Source organism: Erpetoichthys calabaricus, chromosome 7 (assembly GCF_900747795.2).
Source record: "Erpetoichthys calabaricus chromosome 7, fErpCal1.3, whole genome shotgun sequence".
Lineage (NCBI taxonomy): Eukaryota > Metazoa > Chordata > Cladistia > Polypteriformes > Polypteridae > Erpetoichthys > Erpetoichthys calabaricus.
This window is the reverse complement of record NC_041400.2, coordinates 91,272,128-91,284,211: the sequence shown is the minus strand read 5'-3', so window position 1 is coordinate 91,284,211 and position 12,084 is coordinate 91,272,128. Positions and strand designations below refer to the sequence as shown.

Below are 12,084 nucleotides of genomic sequence, written 5' to 3'. Positions count from 1 at the left end.
TTAACACACCAGTTAGGTTTAAAGCCAGCAGTTACATAGGCTTTCAAAGACCAAGCCTGGAAACCATTACTTTAAAAAAAAAAAAAATTGTGAACTAGCGCTAACGATTAATTGATTTTAAATTAAAATGGCGATTTGAAACAATATTAACAAATCACAAAGGCTGCGATTTAGGATATACATTATGCAGAGTGTCTAACCAATATGACTGTTATATCGAACATCACTATTCGAATTTGATTTGAATTTATTTAAAAAAAGGTCTTATTCAAAGGCAAAAGCTAATATTCGATTATAAAAGAATGGTCGTTTCATTATACACAAACTAATTTTGGCATCATGTTACTCCAGACGCGCTATGCAAAACTGCAGTATTATGCTGATCTGTTTTTGCACTTCACTTCCACAATCGGCCTTTTCTTAATTATAAATGGCTAGCTTAGTTTTCTTCATTAGTAAACCTTACAGCTAGATCACATCTGTGCTCTTTGATCAACAAGTTGGACCTGTCGCTGTGGATGTGCTTCCGGGCACAATGATCGTCCAATCGGACCGCTAGGACCATCCATTAATATTTTGTTTTTATGAGGTAAATATACTCTTTCATATAAAGTGTACATAGAGCACAGTTCACAAAGAACCAAATAAGTGATTTTATTGATTGATCTGTGCCCTTCTAGCAAGTATGATTACATATCATACCGAAACTGGTTAATTGGCATGTTACCTTTTGCAGGAGGTTGCATGTTTGTCTGAAATCACCAACATGGATCGTTAGTAATTACAAAGCACTCCGCATCAATGTCAAAATATTATATTATAGATATTGCAAAATGGTGGGCATTGCTCACGTTCCTTGATTACATGACTTACCTACCTGATATTTCACCAGAAGATCCTCATATTGGGAACAGAATTCAGTTGTCAAATGGTATACTATACCATTGTATACTGTACTGTACTGTAGATGACCCAGGCATGGACAATCCTAACCAAGTTGTACTGAGGGAGCTCCATACGAGGCAAGATTTTACTTTGGTCTCTTTTATGCTTAGCTGCGTGTTGATATGTGTCGTGCAGCCGCCACATTGTCTCTTTTGCCTTATACATACATGCTGTCTGGGTTGGTGATGCACTATTCTGATATTAAATGTTATTAACATTGTCTGTAGCATTCAATTAATATTCTAAAGCATGTGATTCGTTTGATTGATTAGCACGCTAGCATGTCTGCTGTATATTTATTTTGAAATTAGTGCTTTGTTAAAAAAAGTGCAATAGTATTTACTATATTTAAAATTAGAAATTCATACTGACTAGTGAAAAGCGAGAGAAATGCTAAAGGTTCGCTTTAACATTTGATTTATGTGACCCATCTGCCAAAAGAGTACTTGGTGCAGTTTTTCTAAACACTTCCTTAGTGATATAAAAGTAACATTTTGCCTCTGAATAGACTGAAGGAGAAAAAGCTGACAGATTGTACAACCCTGACTTGATATTGTGACAATCATGCATTTCTGAACTAGTCCAAAGGTGCCACCGTCCAGATTTTTTCTGAATGCAAGCGTTATTAAACGTTCCCTGCCACTGTTCACTGCGCAGTGGACTCCTCAAAAATAATAACAAGTCTGCCTTCGATCTGCTTACTGTTTTACTTTGTTCACTATTCTCACACCGACTGGTCATTATTTGTTTTGATCATTGTCAGGACAGCAAACCATAAAAGAAGCCACAAAAAACAGCCTAAATCCTTTCAAGGCACACATGCTTGGGTGAGGGATTAGCTTGTGCTTTTGTGCCAAAGCGATTGTGCGATTTAAACTTAAGCATCTAGCTGTTAGTAGCAGATTGAAAACAGGACGGTGGTGCCAATGCCTTTCTTTTATAGAGTGCAGCTGCTTGGGATTTTGATTGTTCTTACAGTTGCCCGAATATCGCTAAATTTTTTCTCTTTAGTTGGTGTTGGCTCTTGCTTTAGCTACCGCTGCGGCCATTACTATCATGATAAAGTATAAAAAAGTCAATTAGAAATGTATATGTTACGTCCAGTATCATTAACCTAACTTCAAATAATTTTGAATATTTCCTTATTTTTCATTTTAATATTCTAACCTTTTTTTGGCTAATTGGACAGCTCTAGTACATATTTTAACTTTCTAATACTGAACAAACTGGCTCACAAAATCCTGTATATACCAACCATGAGTTCGTCATCAGTGACACTGTTTAATGCTGTGTCTCAGCAGTCCCAACAGCAGCTGAGACAATTAACTCAGTGTTCGGGTCTGGAACCAGCAAAGGCTGACATGTTGGTGTTTTCGAGAAAAAATATGTAAAGGCCACAATGAGCGTTGAGAAGAAGTAGCGATGTCAGGAAAGCAAGTACTGTTTCTGTTGTTTGGAGTAATTTTAAAATTTTAGTTGTTCTGTACTATGGTAACTTTTTACTAAGGTAAATGCTGGTTCTCTGCAAATAAATGTTTTAATTGAATGTGCAATATGTAGATATTTTGTGTAACATTTATATTCCATTTCTATTATACTTACGGATCACATAATTATTCTATGGTTTGTCATTTTATAAGTGATGGATATCAGTAAATAATGTTTTATTGTTTTTTTTGTTTTTGTTCTTTATTTCACCTTATACAATTTCTTGTATTAGGAATTTGTTAGTTTTCGCATACCCCTTGGGGTCAGAGTGCAGGGTCAGCCATTGTATAGCACCCCTTGAGCAATTACAGGTTAAGGGTCTTGCTCAAGGGCCCAGCAGAGTAGGATCTCTTTTGGCAGTGACGGGGATTCGAACCGGCAACCTTCTGGATACCAGCACAGATCTTTAGCCTCAGAGCCACCACTTCACCCCGTATTCATTACAGATTGTGCAATATTTAGATGCTGCTCCTGAATTGTTCTCGGTTTGATTGCTCTATGCTTTATGCCAATTAAAAAATGTAATACATACATCATCCTTGCATTAGAATATTAAGCAGTTAATATTTTAATGGTATCTCATGTGGTAATGCTCCATCATGTTTTAAACCTATTACACAGTGAATACTGAACTGAAACTTGACTTTAAAAATTATATCACAAATCAAATCGCAATATCTTTCAGAAAAATCGCAATTATAAATCTTCCACAAATCATTGAGCTCTATTGTGCACATGGGAATTTCTCCTTTAATATGATTTTATCATAGACCAAACAGCACATTATCCATTAGTAAAAACATGGATATTTGCAGTACTAAGTTTTTAAAGTAAATGCAACTAAAACAACCAAATTTCAAAATCACAAAGATGATCATAAACAGTTTTTAGCAAACCCAGCTAAATTTACTTTGCCTCGAGTTCGGCAAAATCAGATATTTGGGAAATGCATTGAAGTCAATGGGGGAAGGAGGAACTGAATTAGATTTGAGTGGATTATCATGGTGCAATGGTCTTTAAAGTGTCCCTGAGGGCTAGGCCAAAGTCTACCAACAATTGTGGACTGATTGTTGTGGCCAAATATGTGATCCGAGCTGTGAGGTGGCAGTGGTAGACAATTCCACCATTCTGCCTCAAACAACAAAACATATTGATGGAACAAATACCACACATAAAATACAACAAACGGCCACAAACTAGCAAGAAATATATTAAATATTATATCATTGTGCTGAGAGAGTGTCATTCTTGGGGGACACATGGTCTAGGCCCCAAAGTGGCGGCATGGGATTGGCTTGTCCCATTGTTTGAAGTTATGGCTCAGCAGAAATTACTTTTTTGCTTCCCCATGTATTTGAAGATGCTTCACACTTTCATTTTCCATCAAGAATAAACAAACACCTTGTAAATAGTAATACATCTTTTGTATTTATTATTTCACAGCATGTTCTGTGTTTTCTGATGAGGAGAGAGGGCTGGCTCCTTTAAGGCTTGTTTTAAGATCCTTACCGAGTACATGGCTAGCTTCCATGCATAATCAGCAATGCAGTGCTGTTCTGCCCTGAACAATAGTGCAAGGTTTTGTTGAAAGTTTTTTGTTTTTGTTTTGTTTAAAAAAACACATGCTGAATGAAATTCTGGCACTATTTCTCCACCTTTGGGACACATTTTTAACTTTTTAAGTTCATTTCATGTCCCACATACGATAAAGACCCCAGGGGGTTGAAACATTCGCAAGTGGTAGAAACAAGTCCAGTTAAAGATGAAAAAAATATTGCACAATACTGTTCAGTGGGAGAGTAAGGTTGCAAAATGGCATTTTTTTCCCTTGTGTGCTTGCAAAAGAGGCATGCATGAAAGTTTAACGCTTGGCTGGTACATGGTGAGCTTGGAAAAAAATGTTCACCTAAGCCAGCCGTACAGTGAGTTTTCAGGAAAATATTCGGCTAAACAAGGTCACCTGCGAACACAGAATATTCTCTGAAAAAAACACTTGAATTTCGCAGATCAACAGTAATTATAAATAATTTATCATTGCACCACAAAAACACAGCAGAGGAAGGCAATTAAATTCTCAATTGAGAAATCAAGATTATTACAATAATTAAAAAGCATACCACTTCCCATTAGCTGACAAAATCTTTAAGTACCATAGGTCCAAAAAAAAAAAAAAAAAAAAAAAGCAGGTAGAATCTCAAAATATTCCAAACATCCGAGACACCAACTATTTTCACTTTTACAATTACAGTAAATGTCCAGACCAGAAACTTAATATCTTTTTTATATCAAAGAATTAGGTCTTGTAAATTATTGGAGCAATCTGACCACATAACTGTTACGGTATTCTTTATTAATCGACAAGAGTCAAATACTGATTTTCAAAACTTAATGCCCTCTCTTTTTTCACATTTTCCTTTTAATTTACTTCCATAACCAAAGGCAAATATGAACTTCAATGTACTCAATCCTTACAGTATTGACACTAAACTTGAAATTTGACGTCTAAAGCTGGACATTTCTTATATGTTTCCTATATATTGCTTTTAAAGAGCATTGGAAAAAAAGAGGTGTGTCTTAATTCTATAAAAGAAGTTTTGGAGAAAAAATGTTTTATTCAGCTCCACTTCCAGTTTGCCATTAATAGACATTTAAATTAGAAACAAATTTACATACTTACTTTTGGGTCCTCTGCACTCCTCTTATGGGGATTTCGTTGCTGTGTGGAATAAGAGTTAAATAGATTAATTGCTTAAGTAGTACTAAATGTAAAATAAATTGTTGAGCAGTTTTCCCTTTATAAATAAAAGATTATGTATATATAAAATGTTTCATGCAATTAAATAGTTTTCAGCAAAAGAGGTTTATAAACACATTTTTTACACGTTAATGATTTAAAAAAAGGATTTATCCTTTAGAAAATACAACATAAAACCTAATCTAGATATTTATTTGTCTGCATGGGTATCTGCTTATTTCTCTGTTAAATATACATTTTCTGATTCTTTAGAATGCAGATAAATTTCAGCTGCAATGAAAATTAAGCATCAAAACCTGAAAACTATTATAGTACTGAAATGTTAATCCTGCACAGAAAAAAACAAAAATGTTAAGTTTATAAAAGTAAGAACACAAAAAATGCAAAATGATTGACACTAAAACAGCACCACAGCAGTCTCATTACCTCACATCTGAATAGAAACTTTAGAATTGCAATAATGAACATTTGGCATACTGAATTTATTTATCCCAAAGACCATCATTTATATAATTTGAATTTAATAATGGGCAGATCGATAAAGGTATGTATGGCACTGCAACTGCAATATATTGCTGTAAATAATATTTGAAATGTTTCAAAAGTGAATAACAATTTAGATATTTAATTTTTTTACATCAATCACTGATCTGATTAAACAATTTATATACTCCCTAGTCCTGCAGCACAGGTCAAGGTCAAGAAACAATGTTCCACAGATAAGCAAAGATATTTGACATTATATTCTTTTATACTAGTAGACACATAAAAAATAAACAAACAATCATGTCTAAGTATTATCATTTTTAATCAAAATATATAATGATATGGGCTTTTACATTAAATATTAAAAAATCTCTAAACATCTATCACATTTAAACTACACCAGCGAGTCATTCTTATTGTTCCCCAGGACTAAAAAAACTATATTTCTGAGAAAGAGAATATGAAGGCCAAATAAATTACTCATTAAAACCTTAATAAAAATGGTAACAAAAAGGCAATCTTTATTTCTGTACTGCATTGTATATCCGGGATTTAAAGTAAACAAAGTGCACTTACAAACCATTCATTAACAAAAAAAAAATGCATTACTTTGAAATACTTGGGCTCAATGCCAAGGACAAACTTAAAACCTAGTGATAAATGACAGAGTTCTGACAAGTTCACTTTAATCTGTAAAGTTACTCATTGGCTTAACTGAAGTGAATTGTAACTGCTTTCAACTTCCTAAATGCTAAAACCCTTATTTATATAAATTCTGTTTTAATGGATTATTTCATCTTTTTTCCAAGGCATTCCCTGTTTGTTCACCTGTACTCCTAAAATAAGTGGCCAGGACATTTATCACTCTAGAAACCATTTTAAGCTGTACACGTGGAAGAATTTTCATTGCTTACCAAAATGCATTCTCATTAATCAGTAACAAGGCTATCACTGCCCTAAAGTGCTAAGTGGGCAAAACTCACCCCTCCTGCTTTTAGCAGCTTTCTTCTGAATTCTTCAGTGGGATTATTGAATGTGAGTTTTTCACAGCGAAGGTGGTTTACAGGAGGATGGCCTTCAAGGTGAAGAAACAAATCGTAGTCAAATCTCACTTTCTTGGGCTCTTCCTGTAGAGTAGCATAATATCAGACTAGTAAACCACTAAGCCCCCAAACAATTTTTGAATTAGACACCACAAAAAGAAAAAAAGGGGCAGAGAAACAGCATTTTTACAAATTGGCAAGATAAAAGTAGGCATATAAAGTATCTACACAGTGTAAATCCACAAACTAAATAAATCAAATTCAAATTTTGTCACATAGACTTATACATACTGTACACCATGTAGTGAAATGCTTAATTGCTCAACCACAAGATTGTGCATTAAAGAAGAACATAAAAGGGAAATAAACAATAATACACATAATAATCATACACAATAGTTTAAAAATATATTAATAACAATCAATGTTAAATGTCAGAAATATATGCATTATGTTAGAATTATAGAATATACAATAAAAAAAGAAATGTACATGAATTTACAAAAGGGAATCATGCAGCCCTAGGCACTGTCCTTATTTAGGATGAGTATGGACTTTGGAATGAAGCTCCTCCTCAGTCTCTTTGAACTGGTCTTCAGGCAGAAGTAGCATTTTCCTGACCACAGAACAAAGAGGCCACTGTTGGAATGACTGGTATCCTTGATAATTTTCTTTGCCCTGATTCAATATCACTTGGTGCAGAAGATGCACACCTTATTATCCGTTCAGCTGACTGCACCATTATCTGCAGAGCCTTGCAATCACTGAAGTGGTAAAGATGTTGTCAGGCCTTCTTCACTAAGATGTTGATGTACTTGGACCAGGTCAGGTCTTCGGTTTTGTGGACACAGAGGTATTTGAAACAGTTTCCCCTCTCTAACTGAGTGCTCTTAATGCTGAGGGGTTAGTGGTGCCTCTGCTGTTTACTTCCAAAGTCCACAAGCAACTCCTTTGTCTTGGTTAAGATGCAGTAGAGTTACAAAGTAATATAAATGGGAACCACTAAAATGGCATGATAAAGCAAAAGTTACAAGGGTGCATTTTCAGCTTTAAGAGCATTTTTTGCCATTGATTTTTGAATAAGAAAAAAATTGCAAATTAAAGCAAAGTATACCATTCTTAATCTTGCTTGGGAAAAGATGGAAAGAGGTCTAAAACTGCTGTTTCTATCCCAAATATGTCTTACACCTCACTGGCATGGCAATCGTACTCCTGTCAAACCCAACCCACACCCCTAGAGGCAGTAAAAACAGAAAGAGGGCAGAGCTGCACTCCCAGGTCTGGCTCCCAAGAGTAGGTTCTAGCATCCTTGTTTCTACAGAGTTTCAGCTGCATTTCTACAGGACCACCATGAAAGTCGTACTTTGGACTTTCAGTGTAAGGATTTAAAAAATGCAGAAGGGCCTCACTGTTAGAACTGGTGTTTCACAGATTCAAGGCAAATCATTTGAAATAATGTAAGCATAGAGTGATAATTTACCCAGGGTAATAAACTCTGAGGCAGAATCAGGATAAGCTGAGGGAATCATAAATCTTAGCAAGCCTAGGAGTATGTAAGAATTTAACAGAAGAACGTGGATGTTGTTTATATCAACAGAGTGGCCAGGTTTGTCCAGCTTCCCCTTTTGTTACCATAAACGTAACTTGGAAAGTAGATGGAGACAAGCAAATTGAGGAAGATATGCTATTGTGAGATATACCACCCAAACTACAGATTGCTCCATAATACACAAACAAAGTTTCCACATGGGAATATTTTATAACGCATCACTTTTGGGAACTGCACTTCTCTGGTTCATTAATGACTTTTCCATCTCACATTAAAGACATACCAAATATCTTGCTTATGATTATCTTACCTACATTAAATATTCCATGTTATTTCAATATTTCATTTTTACTGCCACAAAATTAGCAATAAAAAAAAAACCTAGATGCTTGTAGAGTACCTTTTGTCTTACCCAATAAATACCTACTGACCATCTCTGTTGTTGACTTATAATATAATTACTTAAAAACTTAGGCAGCATCAATACGTCCTGGTCTAGGCCTAATTAAATTGATGCTAAAAGCTGTAAGCAACCTTTATAAAGTAACCCATTAATTATTTGAAATAGGCAGTTGTGCCAGTAACAACAAATAATTTGTCAACTATTTTGAAATCAGTTACTCATTTCATCTTCCTGTCCAAAGAACATCATCTTCTAGTGAAATACAAATTAGCGTAAATGATTTGATATATCATACAGTACCAAGAAGTGCCCCATCAGTGTTTAATGTTACCAATACCCTGTAAAGTTCAAAGCATTTTAATTGTTTTTCCACTTTTTGCAGTTCCAATGTGGATGTTGGTAAAGCTGTGCATGTTGCATGAGTGGTAATTAGCACAGCTGCCTTATTTTTCATAATTTGGTAACACTTTCTGTCTTTGGTGTTACTTCTGCCACTGGCCAAATGTTTTTTCTGCTGCAAGAAGCAGCGTGACCATTATACTCTGTTAAAACGTTACTGTAAACTATGGTCTATATGGAGTGTTTCCGTACCGCTCCTTATTCCCTAACTGTGTAATTAGACATACACTTGTTTCACAGGTGTACCCATGTTAGTCAGGAGACACCTTGTAAAATGTTTTTGATGTAAGATCAATACTATCCAAGATAGAACCAGCTTTCTGAAGGAGGGAAAGAGGGAAGATTGATGAAGAAATGAGACCGGATAAAATCTCCCTGAGCAGGCTCAGACTATGCATGCTGGTGCATTAATTGGTATAGTATGTGATAGAATTAAAACATTTGGTCCAGATGACCATGCATGGTGAAAACAGCCCCTTGAAATTGACCAAAATTTGAGTTTTTGGCTTAGCCATATTCAGGCCTCAGAAACACACATTTGTAACCAACACAGACTTCTGATTTTTTACCTTATTCAGAAAACTATATAGGCTTTCAGAAAAAAAAGCAATAAACAGAAAAGTAACTGTATCAGGGTGTGAAGAGTAAATCTCTTAAATCCAAAAAATCATTTTGGATTTCATTTTCAGAGCACCCTAACGGCATATGGGAATATGTAGATAATTTTAAAAATATTTTTCATTTATTCTACATTATCCCTTCTTTCTCAAAACATAAACCTTACTTTTCATCCTAAACATAGGCTAAATGCGCCATGCATCAAAAATTGTAATCACTGAGTTTTCAATCAGTTATCAAAAATGTCAAACATTTTTTCGTATCAAATGACGATGTCCTGTCTCATGTTGCTGAACAAAGAATGCGATTCTCCATGACCAAAAGAGTACCTGGTACACAAGAATACCACTGTTACAACAAGAGATGGCAAAAATGTTGGATTGGTTCGATTCATGTCAAGAGTGAAGCAGAATCAGACATCCCGATATGTTTCATGCAACAGTCAGTGGGAGGCAGTACCATCTTGATCTCAGGGAAGAGGGTGCCCTACGCTTTGTACTTCGATTGAAACAGAAATGAAATGGGTCACATTCCTGCTGCTGCAATACCAAGATGTTAACATTTCATTATAACTAGTGTTGTCTTTAGTGATAAATCATATGTGGTGCTTAATGTGCCTTTGGCGATTTATTTTGTTCCATTTATCCTAAACCCAAGTTAGTGATGAAGAACTTTATGATTATCATTACTGACAAATGATGAATTTAAACCATGTTTATAACTGAAAATAAAAACGAAAGATTCACATATGAACAGTAAGACTTGTTTTTTGAGAAAGAAGTGACCATGTAGAAAACAGGAAAAATAATTTTAAAAATATCTAGACATTCCCAATGTGCTTTAAGCTGGTCTGAAAATTAGACCCAAAGTGATTTTTTCACATTTGAGAAATCTGCTGGTCAAACCCTGATGCAGTTTGTTTATAACCTTTTGAAAAGCCCTGTGTAAGTATCTAAACATGGACAATAAATTCAGAGGGCTGCATAAGCCTAAATATGGCAAAGCCAAAGAAGCAAAATATTTTTTTTTCCATTTTTGAAGGTCTGTTCTTACCAAGTGGTGTCATCTGCTACATACTATACCTACAAAGGTTCAAGTATGCAAAATTTAAGCATGCTACATATATATGGTCTTGTGATTTGATGAAAAAGTAAAGCCATGTCAAATTTGACAACCCTTTCCCCATCACAAAATTTGAGTTGATTTGACATGGTCTAAAGTTTGTTTATACTTATTTACAATTGATAAACAATGTCTCAGTCTAATATTTCTATGCTTCAAGCTCTAAGGGAAAAAACAGATATAAAAAGCATACCTTATTTCTGAAGTAGACTTCAATTGGCAAAATAAAACCAGCATAACCGGACTCTTCCACTTTATAAGGTGGGTCTTTACAAACTGTTGAAAGAAAAAAAAAGAGAAAATTGAAAATACATTAGACAAAAAAAAAACTGAACTTCAAATACAATGCATGGCAAATATGGAAAGGAAGTTATATGAGCAAAAGAAAGACAATAGCTAATTTTTACATATAAAAGATTAATATTTGGCGTTGTGAACGTACAATCACATGTTTTTTTTATTTAGGCTTTACTAATTTGTTAATTTCCCCTTGGGATTAATAAAGTATCTATCCATCTATCTATCTAAGTCTCAGGTCTGAAAAACCCAACACATGCAGTATGGCTACTATTTATCACATCAAAACAAAAATCATATATATTTATAAGAAACTGATCAAATTTTAGTAACCAAGATAATTTAGTTCAGTTTTACTTTAGGCAAAAAATGTATTTTTCACCATACTGATACAATATAAGGCAGCGACTGTGATTGTACATAACAGAAGAAAAATGCAAATATTTGTGGAGCTTGATGTTCAACTTTTCTCTTGATTGCAAATCCAGAAAACACACTCCAATAAATGTTACAGATTTCAGTGTAAATCAAAATATACAAACATGTAGTCCAGGGGCCTCATGTATAAACGGTGCGTACGCACAGAAATGTTGCGTACGAACGTTTCCACGCTCAAATCGCGACGTATAAAACCTAAACTTGGCGTAAAGCCACGCACATTTCCACGGTACCTCATGCTCTGGCGTACGCAATTTCTCCGCTCGGTTTTGCAGACTGGCGGCACCCAGTGTCAAAGCAGTGCTACTGTTCCTGTGTGGTCAACCTTTCTTTCTTAGATCCACATTCCTGACATGGCTTTATAAATACAGCACACTGAAACTAACTGCATATTGTTTATTAGTGTAATGCATCTGATTGTAATTAACCTGCAGCAATATAATGGTCCAGGGAGTAGCCATAGTATTCCAAATACCATAACTGCTTTAGCATTGTTACTCTCAATGCATCTTCTTCCTCTTTCAGCTGCTCCCGTTAAGGG

General features: G+C 34.9%; 1 protein-coding gene across 4 annotated transcripts in view; it reads right to left on the bottom strand.

Annotated features, from left to right (window-relative positions):
* Positions 1 to 12,084, bottom strand: part of mllt3 (MLLT3 super elongation complex subunit) — a 400,950-nt gene that overhangs the window by 188,426 nt on the left and 200,440 nt on the right. For all 4 annotated transcript variants that reach the window (XM_051930090.1, XM_051930091.1, XM_051930093.1 and 1 more), the window contains exons 3-5: positions 11,002 to 11,084; positions 6,658 to 6,801; positions 5,111 to 5,149 (exon numbers count right to left, since the gene is read on the bottom strand). In XM_051930090.1, coding sequence (XP_051786050.1) covers positions 5,111 to 5,149; positions 6,658 to 6,801; positions 11,002 to 11,084 — 266 coding nt within the window. The remainder of the gene's footprint in view (positions 1 to 5,110; positions 5,150 to 6,657; positions 6,802 to 11,001; positions 11,085 to 12,084) is intronic.